This window comes from Coregonus lavaretus (genome assembly GCF_964263955.1).
Source record: "Coregonus lavaretus genome assembly, chromosome: 36".
NCBI lineage: Eukaryota > Metazoa > Chordata > Actinopteri > Salmoniformes > Salmonidae > Coregonus > Coregonus lavaretus.
Genome location: NC_140023.1, coordinates 4,826,559 through 4,853,580, shown reverse-complemented (window position 1 = coordinate 4,853,580; position 27,022 = coordinate 4,826,559). Strand labels below are relative to the sequence as shown.

The window sequence follows — 27,022 nt, the reverse complement described above, 5'->3', positions numbered from 1 at the left end:
TCGGCAAACTTAATGATGGTGTTGGAGTCGTGCCTGGCCATGCAGTCATGGGTGAACAGAGAGTACAGGAGGGGACTGAGCACGCACCCCTGAGGGGCCCCCGTGTTGAGGATCAGTGTGGCAGATGTGTTGTTACCTACCCTTACCACCTGGGGGCGGCCCGTCAGGAAGTCCAGGATCCAGTTGCAGAGGGAGGTGTTTAGTCCCAGGATCCTTAGCTTAGTGATGAGCTTTGAGGGCACTATGGTGTTGAATGCTGAGCTGTAGTCAATGAATAGCATTCTCACGTAGGTGTTCCTCTTGTCCAGGTGGGAAAGGGCAGTGTGGAGTGCGATAGAGATTGCATCATCTGTGGATCTGTTGGGGCGGTATGCAAATTGGAGTGGGTCTAGGGTTTCTGGGATTATGCTGTTGATGTGAGCCATGACCAGTCTTTCAAAGCACTTCATGGCTACAGACGTCAGTGCCACGGGTCGGTAGTCATTTAGGCAGGTTATCTTAGAGTTCTTGGGCACGGGGACTATGGTGGTCTGCTTGAAACATGTTGGTATTACAGACTCAGTCAGGGACATGTTGAAAATGTCAGTGAAGACACTTGCCAGTTGGTCAGCACATGCTCGGAGTACACGTCCTGGTAATCCGTCTGGCCCTGCGGCCTTGTGAATGTTGACCTGCTTAAAAGTCTTACTCACATCGGCTACGGAGAGCGTGATCACATAGTCGTCCGGAACAGCTGGTGCTCTCATGCATGCTTCAGTGTTGCTTGCCTCGAAGCGAGCATAGAAGTGGTTTAGCTCGTCTGGTAGGCTTGTGTCACTGGGCAGCTCGCGGCTGTGCTTCCCTTTGTAGTCTGTAATAGTTTTCAAGCCCTGCCACATCCGACGAGCGTCAGAGCCAGTGTAGTATGATTCAATCTTAGACCTGTATTGACTCTTTGCCTGTTTGATGGTTCGTCGGAGGTCATAGCGGGATTTCTTATAAGCGTCCGGGTTAGAGTCCCGTTCCTTGAAAGCGGCAGCTCTACCCTTTAGCTCAGTGCGGATGTTTCCTGTAATCCATGGCTTCTGGTTGGGGTATGTACGTACGGTCACTGTGGGGACGACATCATCGATGCACTTATTGATGAAGCCAGTGACTGATGTGGTGTACTCCTCAATGCTGTCTGAAGAATCCCTGAACATGTTCCAGTCTGTGCTAGCAAAACAGTCCTGTAGCTTAGCATCTGCGTCATCTGACCACTTTTTTATTAGCCGAGTCACTGGTGCTTCCTGCTTCAGTTTTTGCTTATAAGCAGGAATCAGGAGGATAGAGTTATGGTCAGATTTGCCAAATGGAGGGCGAGGGAGAGCTTTGTATGCGTCTCTGTGTGTGGAGTAAAGGTGGTCTAGAGTTTTTTCCCCTCTGGTTGCACATTTAACATGCTGGTAGAAATGAGGTAGAACGGATTTAAGTTTCCCTGCATTAAAGTCCCCTGCTACTAGGAGCGCTGCATCTGGATGAGCGTTTTCCTGTTGATTAATGGCCTTGTACAACTCATTCAGTGCAATCTTAATGTATTTGGAGGTGTGTAGTGGTGCTTGTGTGTATTTTCTTGTGTGCTCATCAGTATGTGGGCTGTGTGTATGTAGTGCATGTGTGTGTATATATGCATGTTTGTTAGGGCCTGTATATCCAGTATTTTTGTGTGTGTGTGTCTATACTATATATATATATATGTGTGTGTGTGTGTGTGTGTCTGTATTTGTGTGAGCGTATACACTACTGTTCAAAACTTTGGGGTCACTTAGAAATGTCCTTGTTTTCGAAAGAAAAGCATTTTTTGTGGCCATTAAAATAACATCAAATTGATCAGAAATACAGTGTAGACATTGTTAATGTTGTAAATAGCTATTGTAGCTGGAAGCGGCTGATTTTTAATGGAATATCTACATAGGCGTACAGAGGCCCATTATCAGCAACCATCAGTCCTGTGTTCCAATGGCACATTGTGTTTGCTAATCCAAGTTTATCATTTTAAAAGGCTAATTGATCATTAGAAAACCCTTTTGCAATTATGTTAGCACAGCTGAAAACTGTTGTGCTGATTAAAGAAGCAATAAAACTGGCCTTGAGACTAGTTGAGTATCTGGAGCATCAGCAATTGTGGGTTCGATTACAGGCTCAAAATGGCCAGAAACAAATAACTTTCTTCTGAAACTCGTTAGTCTATTCTTGTTCTGAGAAATGAAGGCTATTCCATGCGAGAACTTGCCAAGAAACTGAAGATCTCGTACAACGCTGTGTACTACTCCCTTCACAGAATAGCGCAAACTGGCTCTAACCAGAATAGAAAGAGGAGTGGGAGGCCCCGGTGCACAACTGAGCACGAGGACAAATACATTAGTGTCTAGTTTGAGAAAGTGACGCCTCACAGGACCTCAACTGGCAACTTAATGAAATAGTACTCGCAAAACACCAGTCTCAACGTCAACAGTGAAGAGGAGACTCCGGGATGCTGACCTAGGCAGAGTTGTGCCATTGGAACACAGGACTGATGGTTGCTGATAATGGGCCTCTGTACGCCTATGTAGATATTCCATAAAAAATCTGCTGTTTCCAGCTACAATAGCCATTTACAACATTAACAATGTCTACACTGTATTTCTGATCAATTTGATGATATTTTAATGGACAACAAAATTGCTTTTCTTTCGAAAACAAGGACATTTCTAAGTGACCCCAAACTTTTGAACGGTAGTGTACAGTCGTGGTCAAAAGTTTTGAGAATGACACAAGTATTGGTCTTCACAAAGTTCGCTGCTTCAGTGTTATGAGATATTTTTGTCAGATGTTACTATGGTATACTGAAGTATAATTACAATCATTCCATAAGTGTCAAAGGCTTTTATTGACAATTACATTAAGTTTATGCAAAGAGTCAATATTTGCAGTGTTGTTTTCAAGACCTCTGCAATCCGCCCTGGCATGCTGTCAATTAACTTATGGGCCACATCCTGACTGATGGCAGCCCATTCTTGCATAATCAATGCTTGGAGTTTGTCAGAATTTGTGGGTATTTGTTTGTCCACCCGCCTCTTGAGGATCGACCACAAGTTCTCAATGGGATTAAGGTCTGGGGAGTTTCCTGGCCATGGACCCAAAATGTTGATGTTTTGTTCCCCGAGCCACTTAGTTATCACTTTTGCCTTATGGCAAGGTGCTCCATCATGCTAGAAAAGGCATTGGTTGTCACCAAACTGTTCTTGGATGGTTGGGAGAAGTTGCTCTCGGAGGATGTGTTGGTACCATTCTTTATTCATGGCTGTGTTCTTAGGCAAAATTGTGAGTGAGCCCACTCCCTTGGCTGAGAAGCAACCCCACACATGAATGGTCTCAGGATGCTTTACTGTTGGCATGACACAGGACTGATGGTAGCACTCACCTTGTCTTCTCCGGAAAAGGTGTTTTCCGGATGCCCCAAACATTTGGAAAGGGGATTCATCAGAGAAAATGACTTTACCCTAGTCCTCAGCAGTCCAATCCCTGTACCTTTTGCAGAATATCAGTCTGTCCCTGATGTTTTTCCTGGAGAGAAGTGGCTTCTTTGCTGCCCTTCTTGACACCAGACCATCCTCCAAAAGTCTTTGCCTCACTGTGCGTGCAGATGCACTCACACCTGCCTGCTGCCATTCCTGAGAAAGCTCTGCACTGGTGGTGCCCCGATCCCGCAGCTGAATCAACTTTAAGAGACGGTCCTGGCGCTTGCTGGACTTTCTTGGGCGCCCTGACGCCTTCTTCACAATAATAATAATAATAATAAGTCATTTAGCAGACGCTTTTATCCAAAGTGACTTACAGTAATGCGTGCATACATTTTTTTTGTGTATGGGTGGTCCCGGGGATCGAACCCACTACCTTCGCATTACAAGCGCCGTGCTCTACCAGCTGAGCTACAGAGGACCACAACAATAGAACCTCTCTCCTTGAAGTTCTTGATGATCCGATAATTGGTTGATTTAGGTGCAATCTTACTAGCAGCAATATCCTTGCCTGTGAAGCCCTTTTTGTGCAAAGCAATGATGACGGCACGTGTTTCCTTGCAGGTAACCATGGTTAACAGAGGAAGAACAATGATTTCAAGCACCATTCTCCTTTTAAAGCTTCCAGTCTGTTATTCTAACTCAATCAGCATGACAGGGTGATCTCCAGTCTTGTCCTCGTCAACACTCTCACCTGTGTTAAGGAGAGAATCACTGACATGATGGCAGCTGGTCCTTTTGTGGCAGGGCTGAAATGCAGTGGAAATGTTTTTTTTGGGATTAAGTTCATTTTCGTGGCAAAGAGGGACTTTGCAATTCATTGCAATTCATCTGATCACTCTTCATGACATTCTGGAGTATATGCAAATTGCCATCATCAAAACTGAGGCAGCAGACTTTGTGAAAATTAGTATTTGTGTCATTCTCAAAACTTTTGACCTCGAGTCATTAAAACTCGTTTTTCAACCACTCCACAAATGTCTTGTTAACAAACTATAGTTTTGGCAAGTAGGTTAGGACATCTACTTTGTGCATGACACAAGTAATTTTTCCAACAATTGTTTACAAACAGATTATTTCACTTATAATTCACTGTATCACAATTCCAGTGGGTCAGAAGTTTACATACACTAAATTGACTGTGCCTTTAAACAGCTTGGAAAATTCCAGAAGATGATGTCATGGCTTTAGAAGCTTCTGATAGGCTAATTTACATCATTTGAGTCAATTGGAGGTGTACCTGTGGATGTATTACAAGGCCTACCGTCAAACTCAGTGTCTCTTTGCTTGACATCATGGGAAAATCAAAAGAAAATCAGCCAAGACCTCAGAAAAAACAATTGTAGACCTCCACAAGTCTGGTTCATCCTTGGGAGCAATTTCCAAACGCCTGAAGGTACCATGTTCATCTGTACAAACAATAGTACGCAAGTATAAACAACATGGGACCACGCAGCCGTCATACCGCTCAGGAAGGAGACACATTCCGTCTCCTAGAGATGAATGTACTTTGGTGCGAAAAGTGCAAATCAATCCCAGAACAACAGCAAAGGACCCTTGTCAAGATGCTGGAGGTAACAGGTACAAAAGTATCTATATCCACAGTAAAACGAGTCCTATATCGACATAACCTGAAAGGCCGCTCAGCAAGGAAGAAGCCACTGCTCCAAAACTGCCATAAAAAAGCCAGACTATGGTTTGCAACTGCACATGGGGACAAAGATCGTACTTTTTGGAGAAATGTCCTCTGGTCTGATGAAACAAAAATAGAACTGTTTGGCCATAATGACCATCGTTATGTTTGGAGGAGATAGGGGGATGCTTGCAAGCCGAAGAACACCATGCCAACCATGAAGCATGTGGGTGGCAGCATCATGCTGTGGGGGTGCTTTGCTGGAGGAGGGCCTGGTGCACTTCACAAAATAGATGGCATCATGAGGAAGGAAAATTATGTGGATATATTGAAGCAACATCTCAAGACATCAGTCAGGAAGTTAAAGCTTGGTCACAAATGGGTCTTCCAAATGGACAATGACCCCAAGCATACTTCCAAAGTTGTGGCAAAATGGCTTAAGGACAACAAAGTCAAGGTATTGGAGTGGCCATCACAAAGCCCTAACCTCAATCCTATAGAACATTTGTGGGCAGAACTGAAAAAGTGTGTGCGAGCAAGGAGGCCTATGAACCTGACTCAGTTACACCAGCTCTGTCAGGAGGAATGGCCCAAAATTCACCCAACTTATTGTGGGAAGCTTGTGGAAGGCTACCCGAAACGTTTGACCCAAGTTCAACAATTTAAAGGCAATGCTACAAAATACTAATTGAGTGTATGTAAACTTCTGACCCACTGGGAAAGAAATAAAAGCTTAAATAAATCTCTCTACTATTATTCTGACATTTCACATTCTTAAAATAAAGTGGTGATCCTAATTGACCTAAGACAGGGAATTTTTACTAGGATTAAATGTCAGGAATTGTGAAAAACTGAGTTTAAATGTTTTTGTCTAAAGTGTATGTAAACTTCAACTGTATGTGTGTGTGTGGCTGTATTTGTGTGTGTGTGTGTGTGTGTGTGTGTGTCTGATTGCGCCTGCGTGTGGGTACGTGTCTGTTGGTTTTTGTGTGTTGAACTTCTTCTGGAGACAGAGACAGGGGAAAACACGGCTTCTCTGGGGAAACGCTACAAGAGTGTTAATACTACTGATAAAAAACAAAAATATTATTTTTGTATCAACAATATCGCAATATTACTTTTGCGCTAGTTGGCTGAACCTGCACCAGAACTCCAGTATTTTTCCTTCATAGTTTGTTTTCCATCTTCTTTTTAAATCGTTTTCAGTACTTTTATTTCCTTGACTGGTCACAACTCGTTTTGAGTGGCGCAGTGAAGTCTCCTGAGTGGCGCAGTGGTCTAAGGCACTGCATCGCAGTGCTAACTGTGCCACTAGAGATCCTGGTTCGAATCCAGGCTCTGTCGCAGCCGGCCGCGACCGGGAGACTCATGGGCGGCGCACAATTGGCCCAGCGTCGTCCAGGGTAGGGGAGGGAATGGCCGGCAGGGATGTAGCTTAGTTGATAGAGCATGACGTTTGCAACGCCAGGGTTGTGGGTTCGATTCCCACGGGGGGCCAGTATAAAAAATATATATGTATTCACTAACTGTAAGTCGCTCTGGATAAGAGCGTCTGCTAAATGACTAAAATGTAAATGTAAATGTTTTCTCATGCACTCTCGTCTCTCTGCAGCAGACATATAGTGAGCAATATGTTTGGAACATCGAATCACAATACATATAGAATCGTGAAAATCGCAATACGCATCGGCACCTAAGTATCATGATAATATCGTATTGTGAGGTCCCAGGCAATTCCCAGCCCTAGTTAATAATGCATTAAACATTGGCACAAGTTCTCCAATCAATCAAACTTGCTTGTAGCTGTCAAACAGGTAGTCCGCTAAGCAGAGTTCTTGCTTGTTTGGAGATTTTGGAAGACATTTGTGTGTGTGTGTGTGTGTGTGTGTGTGTGTGTGTGTGTGCGCGTGTCTTCTTTCTCACCAGGGATGGCATGGCACTCCTGTTGCTGGAGCTCCCATTGACAGTTGAGGTTGAGGGAGCAGCTCTTACAGTTGACCAGCTTACTGCAGATCTGTTCATTCCTCACATGGCATTTGGTGAAGTTCCTCACAGACTGGGAAGAAAGAGTACAAGCAACAAACGTCAACATTGTTATTATTATGGTGAATTTGCTTCACAGTATCGGGGTAATGTAAAGCTGCAATTTGTGCATTGGCAGAACAGAAAATGATGGTTTGGCATTAATAGCAAAGCCCCTGCAACAGTATGGAATACCCACATGTCCCATCCTCTTGGCCCCTTGCTTCCACACAGAGAGCTGGTGATCAGACAGCATGGAAGGGGGAGGGGCCAGGGACAGAGGACCTCTATGCTGCTGCGCTAGCTCCAGGGTCAGCTACAGACACACATAGAGGAGACAGCAGGGGCGAGCATTAGGCTAACTGACACTGTTAGCCAAGCAGGTGAGATTTTTTTTTTTTTAGTGACTTGGCTACAACAACAACAGTTAAGTAGTGGCGTATGAGAAGGCAAGGTTTAAGCTGCCTGACTATTCATGCTGCGTAATTTATTGACTACCGTAGCTAATAACATCCCAGCTGTGATTGTGCCGTCTCACAACTGCCCCCTGTAGGCAGACTCACCACAGTGCAGTTGTTGGAGGCAGAGATGCACTTTTTGTCTTCACACCACTGGCAGTCGTTGGTGTTGGCAGTGCAGCTGACACAGTCAGAGAACCTGTAACACCTCTCGGCTGCACTGTCTGGAGGGGGGGGGGACACAGTTTAACAACGGAAGTTAGTCTCCACACAGACAGTTTTACAAGGGAATAGAGTTAGAGAACCTAGTCAGCAAGAGAGTTGATGTTCAGGATCAAACTGGGACGAGACTGGGACGAGACAGAATACTGTAGACAGAAGACAGTCTGGACAGTCAGAGAAACAATACTAGAAAACAGCATAGTGACTCAATCAATAAATGAAATAGGGTTGACACGCAAATGTCCCCTGCAATACCACCTCAGTAGGAAAACAGAAAGATAGATGAGTCTAGCTCAATATGCCTATAATTTCTATTTGCCCTGTAGAGCCAATTCCAACTCTTACCCTGCATGCCAGCAGCCAACTACAAATGACTGACTGAACGATTAGACAAGGACAGATGATAAAAAATCTGTCATCAATTAAAAAGCGTAGTTTCATTAGTTAATCACCGGTCCAATTCACCTCTTATAACGCTCTAAAACCGCCCTGTAATTATGATTATGATCTTAACCTCGGGTTTGCCTACAGATAAAAACACAATACATGTGTTTCCCTGTCAGTGTATTTTCAGCATAATGGTAATTGCCTCCGAATGGAATAATTGTGTTGGTCCTGACCTTTTGTTCCCACCATTATGTACACAGGCTTCATGAGAAATCAAACGGAATTATTATTACTTTCCTGGAGGATGATGACTCATACAGTACAAGAGACTGGTAGGAACTGGAGAGTTTGATGTGAAATGTGATTTGGCTTCATCATGGATGGCTCAACTATAGAGCATGTATCCATTAGTCAGTTAGAGGGAATGGCGCTGGGATGTAGAACGGCAGTTTTACTGACTCCTGACCAATTATGCTATTTTGTGTATTTTTATTCCCGCTTATCGTAACTTTTTTTGTACATAGTTTCCTATGACCGAAAAGAGCTTCTGGACATCAGAACAGCGATTTGGATAAAAATAATTCTACTTCAATGACTCGGCAAAGCAGGACATACTGTTCACCCTGGCCCATAAATGTCTCAAGTTTTGAGGGAGCGTGCAATTGGCTTGCTGACTGCAGGAATGTCCACCAGAGCTGTTGCTTAGTTTAAGAGAATTTGGCAGTACGTCCAACCGGCCTCACAACTGCATGCCACGTTTATGTTGCCGTGTAGGCGAGCGCTTTGCTGATGTCAATATTGTGAACAGAGAGCCCCATGGTGGCGGTGGGGTTACGGTATGGGCAGGCATAAAGTACGGACAACGAACACAATGGCAATTTGAATGCACAGAGATACCATAACGAGATCCTGAGGCCCATTGTCGTGCCATTCATCTGCCGCAATCACCTCATGTTTCAGCATGATAATGCATGGCCCCATATTGCAAGGATCTGTACACAATTCCTGGAAGCTGAAAATGTTCCAGTTCTTCCATGGCCTGCATACTCACCAGACATGTCACCCATTGAGCATATTTGGGATGCTCTGGATCGACATGTAAGACAGCATGTTCCAGTTCCCACCAATAACCAGCAACTTTGCACAGCCATTGAAGAGGAGTGGGACAACATTCTACAGGCCACAATCAACAGCCTGATCAACTCTATGTGAAGGAGATGTTGCGCTACATGAGGCAAATGGTGGTCACACCAGACACTAACTGGTTTTCTGATCCATGCCCCTATTTTGTTAAGGTATCTGTGACCAACAGATGCATATCTGTATTCCCAGTCATGTGAAATCCATAGATTAGGGCCTAATGAATTTATTTTGATTGACTGATTTCCTTATATGAACTGTAATGAAATTGTTGCATGACGTTTATATTTTTGTTCGGTATAATTACCAAGAGAGTTTTTATCTAAATTTTTCGTAGCCGTCTATTTACCACCACAAACCGATGCTGGCACTAAGACCGCCCTCAACGAGCTGTATAGGGCCATAAGCAAACAAGTAAATGCTCATCCAGAGGCAGCACTCCTAGTGGCCGGTGATTTTAATGCAGGAAAACAAATCCATTTTACCTCGTTTCTACCAGCATGTCACCTGTGTAGGTAGAGGGGAAAACAACTCTAGATCACCTACTCCACACACAGAGATGCATACAAAGCTCTCCCTCGCCCTCCATTTGGCAAATCTGACCATAACTCTATCCTCCTGTTCCTGCTTATAAGCAAAAACTCTAAACAGGAAGTACCAGTGACACGCTCAAATCAGAAGTGGTCCGATGAAGTGGATGCTAAATTGCAGTACTGTTTTGCTAGAACAGACTGGAATATGTTCCGGGATTCATCCGATGGCATTGAGGAGTTTACCACAACAGTCACCGGCTTCATTAATAAGTACGTCGTCCCCAGTGACCTAGGGATTAGAGGCAACATTCGCACTGAGCTAAAGGCTAGAGCTGCCGCTTTCAAGGAGCGGGACACTAACCCGGACGCTTATAAGAAATCCTGCTATGCCCTCCGACGAACCATCAAACAGAAAAAGCTTCAATACAGGACTAAGATCGAATCCTACTACACCGACTGACACTCGTCGGATGTGGCAGGGCTTACAAACTATCTTGAGTTACAAAAGGAAACCAAGCCACAAGCTGCCCAGTGACACGAGCCTATCAGACTAGCTAAATGCTATGATCGCTTCGAGGCAAGCAACACTGAACCATGTGTGAGAGCACCAGCTGTTCCGGACGACTGTGTGATCACACTCTTCGTAGCCGATGTGAGAAAGACCTTTAATCAGGTTAACATTCACAAGGCCACAGGGCCAGATAAATTACCAGGACGTGTACTCAGAGCATGCGCTGACCACCTGGCAAGTGTCTTCACTACATTTTCAACCTCTCCCTGACCCAGTCTGTAATGCCTAATTGTTTCAAACAGACCACCATAGTCCAGTGCCCAAGAAAGCCAAGGTAACCTGTCTAAATGACTATCGCCCCGTAGTACTCACATCTGTAGCCATTAAATAGTTTGAAAGGCGGGTCATGGCTCACATCAACACCATCATCCCAAACACCCTTTAACCACTCCAATTCACATACTGCCCCAACAGATCCACAGATGACGCAATCTCTATTGCACTCCACACTGCCCTTTCCCACTTGGACAAAAGGAAAACCTAAGTGAGAACGCTGTTCATTGACTACAAAGATTTGGCATGGGCCGTCAGTTCCTCAAAAAGTTCTACAACTGCACCATCGAGAGCATCTTGACTGGCTGCATCACCGCTAGGTATGGCAACTGCTTGGCATCCGACCACAAGGCGCTACAGAGGGTAGTTCGTACAGCCCAGTACATCACTGGGGCCGAGCTCCCTGCCATCCATGACCTCTATACCAGGCGGTGAGACTCCAGCCACCCAAGCCACAGACTGTTCTCTCTGCTATCACACAGCAAGTGGTACCAATGCACCAAGTCTGGAACCAACACGACCCTGAACAGCTTCTACCCCAAGGCCATATGACTTCTAAACGCCATTTTATTTTCTACTCCCTATATGTAGCCATGTTATTTTTAGTCATAATTTTTATTTGTTATTCACCTTGTATTTATTCCTTGTGTCACTATTTATATATACAGTTGGAGTCGGAAGTTTACATACACTTAGGTTGGAGTCATTAAAACTTGTTTTTCAACCACTCCACAAATGTCTTGTTAACAAACTATAGTTTTGGCAAGTAGGTTAGGACATCTACTTTGTGCATGACAAAAGTCATTTTTATAACAATTGTTTACAGACAGATTATTTCACTTATAATTCACTGTATCACAATTCCAGTGGGTCAGAAGTTTACATACACTAAGTTGACTGTGCCTTTAAACAGCTTGGAAAATTCAAGAAAATGATGTCATGGCTTTAGAAGCTTCTGATAGGCTAATTGACATAATTTGAGTCAATTGGCGGTGTACCTGTGGATGTATTTCAAGGCCTACCTTCAAACTCAGTGCCTCTTTGCTTGACATCATGGGAAAATCAAAAGAAATCAGCCAAGACCTCAGAAAAAAAATGGTAGACCTCCACAAGTCTGGTTCATCCTTGGGAGCAATTTCCAAACGCCTGAAGGTACCACGTTCATCTGTACAAACAATAGTACGCAACTATAAACACCATGGGACCACGCATCCGTCATACCGCTCAGGAAGGAGACGCGTTCTGTCTCCTAGAGATGAACGTACTTTGGTGCGAAAAGTGCAAATCAATCCCAAAACAACAGCAAAGGACCCTTGTGAAGATGCTGGAGGAAACAGGTACAAAAGTATCTATATCCACAGTAAAACGAGTCCTATATCGACATAACCTGAAAGGCCGCTCAGCAAGGAAGAAGCCACTGCTCCAAAACCGCCATAAAAAAGCCAGACTACGGTTTGCAACTGCACATAGGGACAAAGATCGTACTTTTTGGAGAAATGTCCTCTGGTCTGATGAAACAAAAATAGAACTGTTTGGCCATAATGACCATCGTTATGTTTGGAGGATGAAGGGGGTGGCTTGCAAGCCGAAGAACATCATCCCAACCGTGAAGCATGGGGGTGGCAGCATCATGCTGTGGGGGTACTTTGCTGCAGGAGGGACTGGTGCACTTCACAAAATAGATGGCATCATGAGGAAGGAAAATTATGTGGATATATTGAAGCAACATCTCAAGACATCAGTCAGGAAGTTAAAGCATGGTCGACAAATGGGTCTTCCAAATGGACAATGACCCCAAGCATACTTCCAAAGTTGTGGCAAAATGGCTTTAGGACAACAAAGTCAAGGTATTGTAGTGGCCATCACAAAGCCCTGACCTCAATCCTATAGAAAGTTTGTGGGCAGAACTGAAAAAGCGTGTGCGAGCAAGAAGGCCTACAAACCTGACTCAGTTACACCAGCTCTGTCAGGAGGAATGGGCCAAAATTCACCTAACTTATTGTTGCGAGCTTGTGGAAGGCTACCTGAAACGTTTGACCCAAGTTAAACAATTTAAAGGCAATGCTACCAAATACTAATTGAGTGTATGTAAACTTCTGACCCACTGGGAATGTGATGAAATAAATAAAAGCTGAAAAATCATTCTCTCTACTATTATTCTGACATTTCACATTCTTAAAATAAAGTGGTGATCCTAACTGATCTAAGACAAGGGAATTTTTACTAGGATTAAATGTCAAGAATTGTGAAAAACTGAGTTTAAATGTATTTGGCTAAGGTGTATGTAAACTTCCGACTTCAACTGTATATACTTTTTTTTATCTCATCTTTAACTCTGCATTGTTAAAAAAGTATCCGTAAGTAAGCATTTCACTGTCAGTCTACACCTTTTGTCTATGAAGCATATGACAAATAAAATTAGATTTTGATTTGAACTACCACAGAGGGAAGCGAAATCATCTCTCCCCATTGAGAAATATACAGATAAAAACATGTGAACACATGTATCCAGGTGTGGATTCAATCATCGTGGAGGCTACAAATTTAAGGAAATTGTTGGCATCCTAACTTCCAAGGTAAGTATCTCTTGGTACGTAAGCAATATAGGGCAATGTCATGCAACACGTACTGGTGCGTGGGGGGCAGAAGGGAGCCGGCACGCTGCCGTTGGCATGTCTGGTGTCCCAGAGGACACAGTGGTTCCTAATCCAGACACAGCGGATGCCAGGGCCGGCGTTGGCACAGCGATGCTCCTCACTGAAGGCCTGGCAGCTGGGAGGGGTGTAGACCAGCACGTCATTCAGCAGCACACCAGAGAAACCTCCAAACACATACATAGACCTGGGGAGAGAACACAACACACAGAGATGAAGCAGGAAATACTCAGAGTACACATCATTACCACGCAACACTGAGGAAACCGATGTCAGGAAACTGAGATAAAAAACTACAAATACCAAGTAATGGAGGGGCAATATACTGCATGCAAGTGACTGACCCATTGCTGATGACCGAGGTGTGGCCAAAGCGGTTGACATCACGGTGGAGATCTGGCCTGGGCAGGACTTTCCATTCATCACAAGCTGAAAAGAACAAACATGAACATAGAGATCAGGCTACAGGTTTTGCTTCAGTAGGAACGTTTGACATATAAGAAGTACTTTTCAAAAACGTGTGTAGGGTCAAGCACTCAACCACTATACCAAGAAATTATACCGCCACTGTGACCCGCCATACCCTTCTCATACTATCACCCAAGCAACCGTGACTGGAAACCTCCTGGACCTCAGAATGAGCTGCATATTTAAGGCCTCTATCTCTCTGTAGCCTGGTAATCTGAGCTCCTTGGCATTTGTTCTCCGCAGCCCACCCAATCTGCCAGGCTTTCTTTGTTACACACTTTTTAATTCAGCAATTAACCCAGCTCCAGGTCCATTACCTAGTAACAGGGGAGAAGTGTTCCTTTCCTGCCTGGATTTAATTTCAGTATGCCTGTACCATACCACCCTACTGTACAGTGGCTTGCGAATGTATTCACCCCCTTTGGCATTTTTCCTATTTCGTTGCCTTACAACCTGGAATTAAAATGGATTTTTTGGGGGGTTTGTATCATTTGATTTACACAACATGCCTACTCCACTCTGTGGAGTGTACGGCTTAAAGTTGTCCTATGGACAGATACTCCAATCTCCGCTGTGTAGCTTTGCAGCTCCTTCAGGGTTATCTTTGGTCTCTTTGTTGCCTGTCTGATTAATGCCCTCCTTGCCTGGTCCATGAGTTTTGGTTGGCGGCCCTCTCTTGGCAGGTTTGTTGTGGTGCCATATTCTTTCCATTTTTTAAATAATGGATTTAATGGTGCTCCATGGGATGTTCAAAGTTTCAGATTTTTTTTCATAACCCAACCCTGATCTGTACTTCTCCACAACTTTGTCCCTGACCTGTTTGGAGAGCTCCTTGGTCTTCATGGTGCTGCTTGCTTGATGGTGCCCCTTGCTTAGTGGTGTTGCAGACTCTGGGGCCTTTCAGAACAGGTGTATATATACACTGAGATCATGTGACAGATCATGTGACACTTAGATTGCACACAGGTGGACTTTATTTAACTGATTATGTGACTTCTGAAGGTAATTGTTTGCACCAGATCTTATTTAGGGGCTCCATAGCAAAGGGGGTGAATACATATGCACGCACCACTTTTCTGTTATTTATTTTTTAGAATTTTTTGAAACAAGTTATGTTTTTCATTTCACTTCACCAATTTGGACTATTTTGTGTATGTCCATTACATGAAATCCAAATAAAAATCCATTTAAATTACAGGTTGTAATGTAACAAAATAGGAAAAACACCAAGGGGGATGAATACTTTTGCAAGGCACTCTACATACTGAAAAACAGAAGAGCACCAGATCTGAGACCTGAGACTGGGTGTACACACACACACACCAACCCCTGTCGGCACTGTTGCGCACACACACACACAAACACAATCTACAATGGAAGTGTCAACTCTGAATTATTAACACGCATATGAGAATCCTGTGGACATAGAGGCTGTGGAACCAAAGGGAACAGTGGAGAATGGCCTGTATGAATATCATGGTCCCCCTGGCTCTGTATAATGGCTGTAGGACTGGGTGTACCAAGTCCAGATGTGATTAACACTGTGTGTGAGCAGAGCAGAGCACTAGGGGCCATAACCTACACACAGGGCTATCATAAACAACTAACTGCAGCTAGAAAAGGTACCTTTACGATAGAAAAACAAACTATCATTAAAGTTGAATCCACTGCAGCTGCTATTAGACAATCCTGGGGTGGTGGTGGTGGGCGCACAGGGTCTCAATGGTAGTTTGATTACCGATTTCCTAGGACCATGGTCAGGAACTGCACTGAACCATGGGTAGGCTACAACAAGTCTACCTGGAGCAGCTCTGACAACACAGCCCACAATGTAGCTAGACAATTTTTCAGTCTGTGATTATCTACCAATCGGCTCTCAAAACGAATCTAGCCTCCTCAGGGCAAACAAATAATAACAGAGAGACAATTATAGTAGGCAAAGTCGATTTCTTCTCTTTGTCAATATCACCAGGCAAATCATGTTAATTTGAGAGAGCACAACGTTCAGTTTCCCCACTGTTAGTGGGATCCTAGGAGAGAATAAACGTCAACCTCTTTACATGTCTTTGAATTGTTTATCATGTAGCTGCCTCTGAATAGGACTTGATAAACCAGTTTATTCATCCATTGATCTTGTCTGTAAACAGAGTAATGGCTCTGAGAGCGATCACAATCCTGTGTTTCACTGTTTCATTTTACAATTTTCTGATGCTTTACAGGCCACACGTCCACTATTGCAAAATGTAAATGTGCCATTTACCCAGATGAGTTGTCTGATATAAACTGTTCCTAGGCATTAAATGTGCAGCCAGGTTGCAAAAGACCACGCTAAGTGCTTGGCAAATTGGGATCGCTGTTTAAAGGGAAAGACAAGTTAACAACACCAGTCCAGATCAGAAGGCGCTTTAATCACATCCTAAAGACCAAGGTGTTCTCTGACAGGAACATGGTGTAATCGTCCTGATGAGCTCTTTCAGCTGGTCAGACTCAGACCCACAGTACTTTCTTATCAAATTAAATAGTATTCGTCACGTACACAGTTTACAGCAGGTATTAAAGGCGCAGCGAAATGTCTATGTGCTAGCTGCCTCAACAATGCATTACATCAATCAATAATAAGAATAATAAGAGTCAAATCAAAATAAGATAAGAGATGTGCATAGGTGATGCAGTGGTTAAAGGGACAGACCAAAATAAGTACTTGTGACATCACCAGTAGTTCAATTGGAATCCTGACTCTATCTAAGGCCTACTACCTATCGTGAAGCCTGGAGCTAGAGTAAATCCATAACCCAGACATGCACTGACAGCCAGCCCAATGGGTCTCCCCACCAGCTGAGGTGTACTGGAGATGGCTGATTTTGCAGGATCCTTGCCTCTCTATAATGAAACTCCCTGATACTTATCACAACGCTCCCCATTTAATTTCCTCCCAGGATATTGGCAGAAGAACTATGAATAATGTACAGGGAGACGACAGGAGAATCAGCAGACAAAATTTGCAGCCCAGCATCTTGAAGGGGAAATCAAACCTATTTTAATGCAGACATAAAGGAAAATTCCACCCAAAAATGATATTTTGGTATTTGTTTCATTTGTCCATTTTTGATTTACACTACCGGTCTAAAGTTTTAGAACACCTACTCATTCAAGGGTTTTTCTGTATTTTTACTATTTTCTACATTGTAGAAAATAGTGAAGACATCAAAACTATGAAATAACACATATGGAATCATGTAGTAACCAAAAAAGTGTTAAACAAATCAAAATATATTTGAGATTTGAGATTCTTCAAATAGCCACCCTTTGCCTTGATGACAGCTTTGCACACTCTTGGCATTCTCTCAACCAGCTTCACCTGGAATGCTTTTCCAACAGTCTTGAAGGAGTTCCCACATATGCTGAGCTGCTTTTCCTTCCCTCTGCGGTCCGACTCATCCCAAACCATCTCAATTTGGTTGAGGTCGGGGGGATTGTGGAGGCTGGTCATCTGATGCAGCACTCCATCGCTCTCCTTCTTGGTAAAATAGCCCTTACAAAGCCTGGAGGTGTGTTGGGTCATTGTCCTGTTGAAAAACAAATGATAGTCCCACTAAGCCCAAATCAGATGTGATGGTGTATCGCTGCAGAATGCTGTGGTAGCCATGCTGGTTAAGTGGGCCTTGAATTCTAACTAAATCACAGACAGTGTCACCAGCAAAGCACCCCCACACCATAACACCTCCTTCTCCATGCTTTTCGGTGGGAAATACACATGCGGAGATCATTCGTTCACCCACACCGCATTTCACAAACACACGGCGGTTGGAACCAGAAATCTCAAATTTGGACTCCAGACCAAAGGACACATTTCCACCGGTCTAATGGCCATTGCTCGTATTTCTTGGCCCAAGCAAGTCTCTTTTTCTTATTGGCATCCTTTAGTAGCGGTTTCTTTGCAGCAATTAGGCCTCCTGTAGCTCAGTTGGTAGAGCATGGCGCTTGCAACGTCAGGGTTGTGGGTTCGATTCCCACGGGGGGCCAGTATGAAAAATGTATGCACTCACTAACTGTAAGTCGCTCTGGATAAGAGCGTCTGCTAAAATGAATAAAAAAATTTGACCATGAAGGCCTGATTCACACAGTCTCCTCTGAACAGTTGATGTTGAGATGTGTCTGTTACTTGAACTCTGTGAAGCATTTATTTGGGCTGCAATTTCTGAGGCTGGTAACTCTAATGAACTTATCCTCTGCTGCAGAGGTAACTCTGGGTCTTCCATTCCCGTGGCGGTCCTCATGAGAGCCAGTTTCATCATAGCTCTTGATGGTTTTTGCGACTGCACTTGAAGAAACTTTCAAAGTTCTTGAAATGTTCCGTATTGACTGACCTTCATGTCTTAAAGTAATGATGGACAGTCGTTTCTCTTCGCTTATTTGAGTTGTTCTTGCCGTTATATGGACTTGGTCTTTTACCAAATAGGGCTATCTTCTGTATACCCCCCCCCCCTACCTTGTCACAACACAACTGATTGGCTTAAACACATTTAGAAGGAAAGAAATTCCACATATTAACTTTTAACAAGGCACACCTGTTAATTGAAATGCATTCCAGGTGACTACCTCATGAAGCTGGTTGAGAGAATGCCTAGAGTGTGCAAAGCTGTCATCAAGACAAAGGGTGGCTACTTTGAATAATCTAAAATATTTTTTCATTTGTTTAACACTTTCTTGGTTACTACATGATTCCATATGTGTTATTTCATAGTTTTGTTGTCTTCACTATTATTCTACAATGTAGAAAATAGTAAAAATAAAGAAAAACACTTGAATGAGTAGGTGTTCTAAAACTTTTGACCGGTAGTGTAGTCCCAAATTGTTTTGCATGTCAGCAGTCAAGTTTTCAAGATATGTAACTTTCAAAATACAGAAATACAGCCGGTTTGATGCAAAATGCAGCATCATATGATGCAAAATGCATCATACCGGCTGTATTTCTGTACTTTGAAAGTTGTATATCTTGAAAACCTGATTGCTGACATGCAAAACATTTTGGGACTATATCAACAATGGACTAATGAAACAAACACCAAAATATAATTTTTGGGTGGAGTTTTCCTTTAATGAAATGTGTTTTTATATCAGGGGCCATGTCTGGTGCTCCAATATCAAAAGGGCACTCTTGTTGAAGACGGCACTGCCAGTTGCCTTTCAGGGGGTGGGGGGGGGGGGGACAAAACATTTTTATTTAGAGTTAATTTTCACCAAATCTAATTAGAATTATGAGGATGGGGTGATGAGTGGGGAGAAAAGAATTCAACGCAAATGAAAACTGCCTTGTGTCTACCTGAATTTAATCTCTCGCAGAAGAAAAGCACAAAAAGCTAATAACGCTCTCCCCCTCCAAGGTTAGCGGAGAAAAACAAAAAACAAATTAGCGCTTAAAACCGTCTCAGCATGCGTGTCTCGGAGCCGAGGGAGAGAGAGCGGCAGAGTAATGCCTCTTCCACAGGTGGAACTAATTCATCAGCTCACAGAGAGAGGAGCAGAGAGGAAAGGAAGTTCTATCAGTCCATTAACTACTGAATGAGACGTCCTTAAAACTGGTGAAACCTGTTGACACTTGAAGTGCTGTTGACACATCTCATGTACTGTAATAGCTACAATGTCTTTCAGCAACACTTGAGTAAAAAGCATAATTCACTATAGATAGGTTTAGGTCTGGGTTCAGGCATGTTTAATAAACAAAATGCCAAACTGTTCCATTATTGTAAAGCCAGTACAGTACCTAAAGCGAAAATGCCTTCCACAAACCTGTTCGCTCTATAAGAAGCAGATGATGGAGATTGTTAATTTGGCTTTATAATGAAATGAGTCAACAATGTCCAGTGACAACCCAGTACTCTAGGGCCTATAATGAATGACGGGTTTCTGTGAGGCTAGCCCTGTAGCCATGCCAAGCAGCCATATCTGGCCAAACACTGACTTGTAAACCAGAGCACCAATCACAGAGAGTGGTCTTGCCTGGGCTTCAGTGTAGAGTCTATATCACACTCCCCAAGCCAAGCATCAGTCTAGCTACCACCTTGAACATAAAACGATCAGTCGCTTTCAGATTATAAAAGTGACATTGGACTTCTTATCCCTTGGAGTGGCCTACTCAGGGTGATTGGACTGGCTATTTAGCTGAATAACAATGAGAGTGGAGCAGTGACCTTCCATGACTGCACAAGAAAGGCTTGGAAGCTATAGAGTCACAAGGGGTCTGAATACTTTCCGAATGTACATGAAGTAGCTAAGAGAAAACATTCAATGTAGCCAAAGATTATAGGGTCCCCTAGGAAACACTTATTAACACTTTGGTTCCTACCCTGTCACAATTACTCCTCCCTGGCATTTTCATTCATTGTCATGTTAAACAACACTTTATTCAAAGTGCCCACTATTATATTATAACTATAGAATTACAATAATCATTCTATTTCCATGATTCTAACAGTTCACCCAAGTGTTATGATATAAATCGCAAGTCAAATCCCAATTGCAACATTCGGTTAAAAATTAGCCCTAGATTGTTTGTCCATATCGTGCAGCCCTACGTGACAGTGTGGAACTGATCTAAATAAGTGCAAGAATGCAGAAATTGATGAAAATGCATACAATTATTTTGGGTTGTAGTTGAATTGAACAGTATGAAACAATCAGAATGGAGAAAGACACATTGAAATCACTTAGAATGTATGTGTTGCCATCCTAGGGTCACGCACTACTCATTAAGCAAATTTAGAACTTGTATTATTCAAAAACATAAAATAGGCCTCCCGAGTGGCACAACGGTCTAAGGCACTGCATCGCAGTGCTTGAGGAATCACTACAGAGCCGGGTTCGATCCCAGTCTGTGTCACAAACGGCTGTGACCGGGAGTCCCATAGGGTGGTGCACAATTGGCCCAGCGTCGTCCGGGTTAGGGAAGGGTTTGGCTGGGGGGGCTTTACTTGGCTCATTGCGCTCTAGAGACTCCTTGTGGCGGGCTGGGCGCCTGCAGGCTGACACATTGGTGCAGCTGGCTTCCGGGTTAAGCGGGCGGGTGTTAAGAAGCGCAGTTTGGCGGGTCATATTTTAGAGAAAGCATGACTCGTCCTTCGCCTCTCCCGAGCCCGTTGGGGAGTTACAGCGATGAGACAAGATCGTAATTGGATCGCAATTGGATATCACGAAATTGGGGAGAAAAAGGGGGTAAAAATATTATAATAAAATAAAAACTAAACAAACATCAATTACCTTTCATTTTTCTTAATACCGTAATATTATATTTTGGCCATATCGCCCAGCTCTAGCTGCTACAACTCTTAAACCTTAGTGCCCTTTGTTTTGTTACAGATGACAGTTTTGATACTCATCACTGCATCCTGTATCATGACTACCTCATGAAGCTGGTTGAGAGAATGCCAAGAGTGTGCAAAGCTGTCATCAAGGCAAAGGGTGGCTATTTGAAGAATCTCAAATATAAAATGTATTTTGATTTGTTTAATACTTTTTTGGTTACTACATGATTCCATATGTGATATTTCATAGTTTGTAGACAATAGTCAAAATAAAGAAAAGCCCTTGAACGAGTAGGTGTGTCCAAACTTTTGACTGGTCGTGTGTGTATACAGTTGAAGTCGGAAGTTTAAATACACCTTAGCCAAATACATTTAAACTCAGTTTTTCACAATTCCTGACATTTAATCCTAGTAAAAATTCCCTGTCTTAGATCAGTTAGGATCACCACTTTATTTTAAGAATGTGAAATGTCAGAATAATGGTAGAGAGAATTATTTATTGCAGCTTTTATTTCTTTCATCACATTCCCAGTGGGTCAGAAGTTTACATACACTCAATTAGTACTATAAATAGTAGTTTAACTTGGGTCAAACGTTTCGGGTAGCCTTCCACAAGCTTTCCACAATAAGTTGGGTGAATTTTGGCCCATTCCTCCTGACAGAGCTGATGTAACTGAGTCAGGTTTGTAGGCCTCCTTGCTCACACACACTTTTTCAGTTCTGCCCACAAATCTTCTATAAGATTGAGGTCAGGGCTTTGTGATGGCCACTCCAATACCTTGACTTTGTTGTCCTTAAGCCATTTTGCCACAACTTTGGAAGTATGCTTGGGGTCATTGTCCATTTGGAAGACCCATTTGTGACCAAGCTTTAACTTCCTGACTGATGTCTTGAGATGTTGCTTCAATATATCCACATAATTTTCCTTCCTCATGATGCCATCTATTTTGTGAAGTGCACCAGTCCCTCATGCAGCAAAGCACCCACACAGCATGACGCTGCCACCCCTGTGCTTCACGGTTGGGATGGTGTTCTTTGGCTTGCAAGCACCCCCTTTTTCCTCCAAACATAACGATGGTCATTATGGCCAAACAGTTATATTTTTGTTTAATCAGACCAGAGGACATTTCTCCAAAAAGTACGATCTTTGTCCCCATGTGCAGTTGCAAACCGTAGTCTGGCTTTTCTATGGCGGTTTTGGAGCGGTGGCTTCTTCCTTGCTGAGCGGCCTTTCAGGTTATGTCGATATAGGACTCGTTTTACTGTGGATATAGATACTTTTGTACCTGTTTCCTCCAGCATCTTCACAAGGTCCTTTGCTGTTGTTCTGGAATTGATTTGCACTTTTCGCACCAAAGTATGTTCATCTCTAGGAGACAGAACGCGTCTCCTTCCTGAGCGGTATGACGGCTGCGTGGTCCCATGGTGTTTATACTTGCGTACTATTGTTTGTACAGATGAACGTGGTACTTTCAGGCGTTTGGAAATTGCTCCCAAGGATGAACCAGACTTGTGGAGGTCTACAATTTTTTTTCTGAGGTCTTGGCTGATTTCTTTTGATTTTCACATTATGTCAAACAAAGAGGCACTGAGTTTGAAGGTAGGCCTTGAAACACATCCACAGGTACACCTCCAATTGACTCAAATTATGTCAATTAGCCTATCAGAAACTTCTAAAGCCATGACATCCCTCCCTCCCTCCCAACCTCCCCCCCTCTCTGTCCTCAGCATGTCCTGTAATGCCCCTGCAGACAGTCACTGTATTCAAAACGAATATTCATAAAAAGAGCAGACGCCATCTGGCCGGCTCCCATTCTATAGCTCTTTATGGGGTTTTAATGATCCCCACTGTATTACAGTCAGCACTGAAAGGTGATCTGTAACTCACATCAGATCTCACGTTTAAAAAAACAGGGTGTCCAAAAACACACACAGGAAGAAACGCACACGCATGCACACACACAAATACATAGAAAAGGGCAGTTTAGTACTAAAGGTTTAGAGCCAACTTGCAGAGGATAGCTTATTAACTCCAAATACGAGGGCAAAACAACTTTACCGGAGTAATGAAGAGTCTATCATGAGTTGTTATGACTACCTTTTGGTTTATGGCTAGTTCCACTTTTTAAATGTAAAAAAGGTCTACCGTAACTGTTACAACAGAACGTCATCTTCCATCTCAGGTATCCGAGGTTGGGTATTCACCCCTAGGGAAAGATACACCCCTAGGGAAAGAGATATATATATATATATATATATATATATATATATATATATATATATATATATATATATATATATATACACTGCTCAAAAAAATAAAGGGAACACTAAAATAACACATCCTAGATCTGAATGAATGAAATAATCTTATTAAATACTTTTTTCTTTACATAGTTGAATGTGCTGACAACAAAATCACACAAAAATTATCAATGGAAATCAAATGTATCAACCCATGGAGGTCTGGATTTGGAGTCACACTCAAAATTAAAGTGGAAAACCACACTACAGGCTGATCCAACTATGATGTAATGTCCTTAAAACAAGTCAAAATGAGGCTCAGTAGTGTGTGTGGCCTCCACGTGCCTGTATGACCTCCCTACAACGCCTGGGCATGCTCCTGATGAGGTGGCGGATGGTCTCCTGACGGATCTCCTCCCAGACCTGGACTAAAGCATCCGCCAACTCCTGGACAGTCTGTGGTGCAACGTGGCGTTGGTGGATGGAGCGAGACATGATGTCCCAGATGTGCTCAATTGGATTCAGGTCTGGGGAACGGGCGGGCCAGTCCGTAGCATCAATGCCTTCCTCTTGCAGGAACTTGAATTGCGCCTGCTGACACACTCCAGCCACATGAGGTCTAGCATTGTCTTGCATTAGGAGGAACCCAGGGCCAACCGCACCAGCATATGGTCTCACAAGGGGTCTGAGGATCTCATCTCGGTACCTAATGGCAGTCAGGCTACCTCTGGCGAGCACATGGAGGGCTGTGCGGCCCCCCAAAGAAATGCCACTCCACACCATGACTGACCCACCGCCAAACCGGTCATGCTGGAGGATGTTGCAGGCAGCAGGACGTTCTCCACGGCGTCTCCAGACTCTGTCACGTCTGTCACATGTGCTCAGTGTGAACCTGCTTTCATCTGTGAAGAGCACAGGGCGCCAGTGGCGAATTTGCCAATCTTGTTGTTCTCTGGCAAATGCCAAACGTCCTGCACGGTGTTGGGCTGTAAGCAAAACCCCCACTTGTGGACGTCGGGCCCTCATACCACCCTCATGGAGTCTGTTTCTGACCGTTTGAGCAGACACATGCACATTTGTAGCCTGCTGGAGGTCATTTTACAGGGCTCTGGTAGTGCTCCTCCTGCTCCTCCTTGCACAAAGGCAGAGGTAGCAGTCCTGCTGCTGGGTTGTTGCCCTCCTACGGCCTCCTCCACGTCTCCTGATGTACTGGCCTGTCTCCTGGTAGCGCCTCCATGCTCTGGACACTACGCTGACAGACACAGCAAACCTTCTTGGCACAGCTCGCATTGATGTGCCATCCTGGATGAGCTGCACTACCTGAGCCACTTGTGTGGGTTGTAGACTCCGTCTCATGCTACCACTAGAGTGAAAGCACCGCCAGCATTCAAAAGTGACCAAAACATCAGCCAGGAAGCATAGGAACTGAGAAGTGGTCTGTGGTCACCACCTGCAAAACCAGTCCTTTATTGGGGGTGTCTTGCTAATTGCCTATAATTTCCACCTGTTGTCTATTCCATTTGCACAACAGCATGTGAAATGTATTGTCAATCAGTGTTGCTTCCTAAGTGGACAGTTTGATTTCACAGAAGTGTGATTGACTTGGAGTTACATTGTGTTGTTTAAGTGTTCCCTTAATTTTTTTGAGCAGTGTGTATATATATATATATATATATATATATATATATATATATATATATATATATATACATATATATACATATATACAGTGGGGAGAACAAGTATTTGATACACTGCCGATTTTGCAGGTTTTCCTACTTACAAAGCATGTAGAGGTCTGTAATTTTTATCATAGGTACACTTCAACTGTGAGAGACGGAATCTAAAACAAAAATCCAGAAAATCACATTGTATGATTTTTAAGTAATTAATTTGCATTTTATTGCATGACATAAGTATTTGATACATCAGAAAAGCAGAACTTAATATTTGGTACAGAAACCTTTGTTTGCAATTACAGAGATCATACGTTTCCTGTAGGACCTGACCAGGTTTGCACACACTGCAGCAGGAATTTTGGCCCACTCCTCCATACAGACCTTCTCCAGATCCTTCAGGTTTCGGGGCTGTCGCTGGGCAATACGGACTTTCAGCTCCCTCCAAAGATGTTCTATTGGGTTCAGGTCTGGAGACTGGCTAGGCCACTCCAGGACCTTGAGATGCTTCTTACGGAGCCACTCCTTAGTTGCCCTAGCTGTGTGTTTTGGGTTGTTGTCATGCTGGAAGACCCAGCCACGACCCATCTTCAATGCTCTTACTGAGGGAAGGAGGTTGTTGGCCAAGATCTCGCAATACATGGGCCCATCCATCCTCCCCTCAATACGGTGCAGTCGTCCTGTCCCCTTTGCAGAAAAGCATCCCCAAAGAATGATGTTTCCACCTCCATGCTTTATGGTTGGGATGGTGTTCTTGGGGTTGTACTCATCCTTCTTCTTCCTCCAAACACGGCGAGTGGAGTTTAGACCAAAAAGCTCTATTTTGGTCTCATCAGACCACATGACCTTCTCCCATTGCTCCTCTGGATCATCCAGATGGTCATTGGCAAACTTCAGACGGCCTGGACATGCGCTGGCTTGAGCAGGGGGACCTTGCATGCGCTGCAGGATTTTAATCCATGACAGTGTAGTGTGTTACTAATGGTTGTCTTTGAGACTGTGGTCCCAGCTCTCTTCAGGTCATTCACCAGGTCCTGCCGTGTAGTTCTGGGCTGATCCCTCACCTTCCTCATGATCATTGGTGCCCCACGAGGTGAGATCTTGCATGGAGCCCCAGACGGAGGGTGATTGACCGTCATCTTGAACTTCTTCAATTTTCTAATAATTGCGCCAACAGTTGTTGCCTTCTCACCAAGCTGCTTGCCTATTGTCCTGTAGCCCATCCCACCCTTGTGCAGGTATACAATTTTATCCCTGATGTCCTTACACATCTCTCTGGTCTTGGCCATTGTGGAGAGGCTGGAGTCTGTTTGATTGAGTGTGTGGACAGGTCTTTTATACAGGTAACGAGTTCAAACAGGTGCAGTTAATACAGGTAATGAGTGGAGAACAGGAGGGCTTCTTAAAGAAAAACTAACAGGTCTGTGAGAGCCGGAATTCTTACTGGTTGGTAGGTGATCAAATACTTATGTCATGCAATAAAATGCAAATTAATTACTTAAAAATCATACAATGTGATTTTCTGGATTTTTAGATTCCGTCTCTCACAGTTGAAGTGTACCTATGATACAAATTACAGACCTCTACATGCTTTGTAAGTAGGAAAACCTGCAAAATCGGCAGTGTATCAAATACTTGTTCTCCCCACTGTATATACAGTGAGGGGAAAAAGTATTTGATCCCCTGCTGATTTTGTATGTTTTCCCACTGACAAAGAAATGATCAGTCTATAATTTTAATGGTAGGTTTATTTGAACAGTGAGAGACAGAATAACAAAACAAAAATCCAGAAAAACGCATGTCAAAAATGTTATAAATTGATTTGCATTTTAATGAGGGAAATAAGTATTTGACCCCCTCTCAATCAGAAAGCTTTCTGGCTCCCAGGTGTCTTTTATACAGGTAACGAGCTGAGATTAGGA

At 43.5% G+C, this 27,022-nt stretch overlaps 1 protein-coding gene across 2 annotated transcripts in view; it reads right to left on the bottom strand.

Moving 5' to 3' along the window:
- LOC311111005 (attractin-like protein 1) overlaps positions 1-27,022 on the bottom strand; it is a 337,080-nt gene that overhangs the window by 226,726 nt on the left and 83,332 nt on the right. Inside the window, exons 11-15 of one of the 2 annotated variants that reach the window (XM_084153687.1) lie at positions 13,756-13,840; positions 13,387-13,598; positions 7,737-7,855; positions 7,373-7,489; positions 7,075-7,207 (exon numbers count right to left, since the gene is read on the bottom strand). In XM_084153687.1, the coding sequence (XP_084009813.1) occupies positions 7,075-7,207; positions 7,373-7,489; positions 7,737-7,855; positions 13,387-13,598; positions 13,756-13,840 (666 nt within the window). The remainder of the gene's footprint in view (positions 1-7,074; positions 7,208-7,372; positions 7,490-7,736; positions 7,856-13,386; positions 13,599-13,755; positions 13,841-27,022) is intronic. The other variant, XM_084153688.1, reaches the window with a different exon arrangement.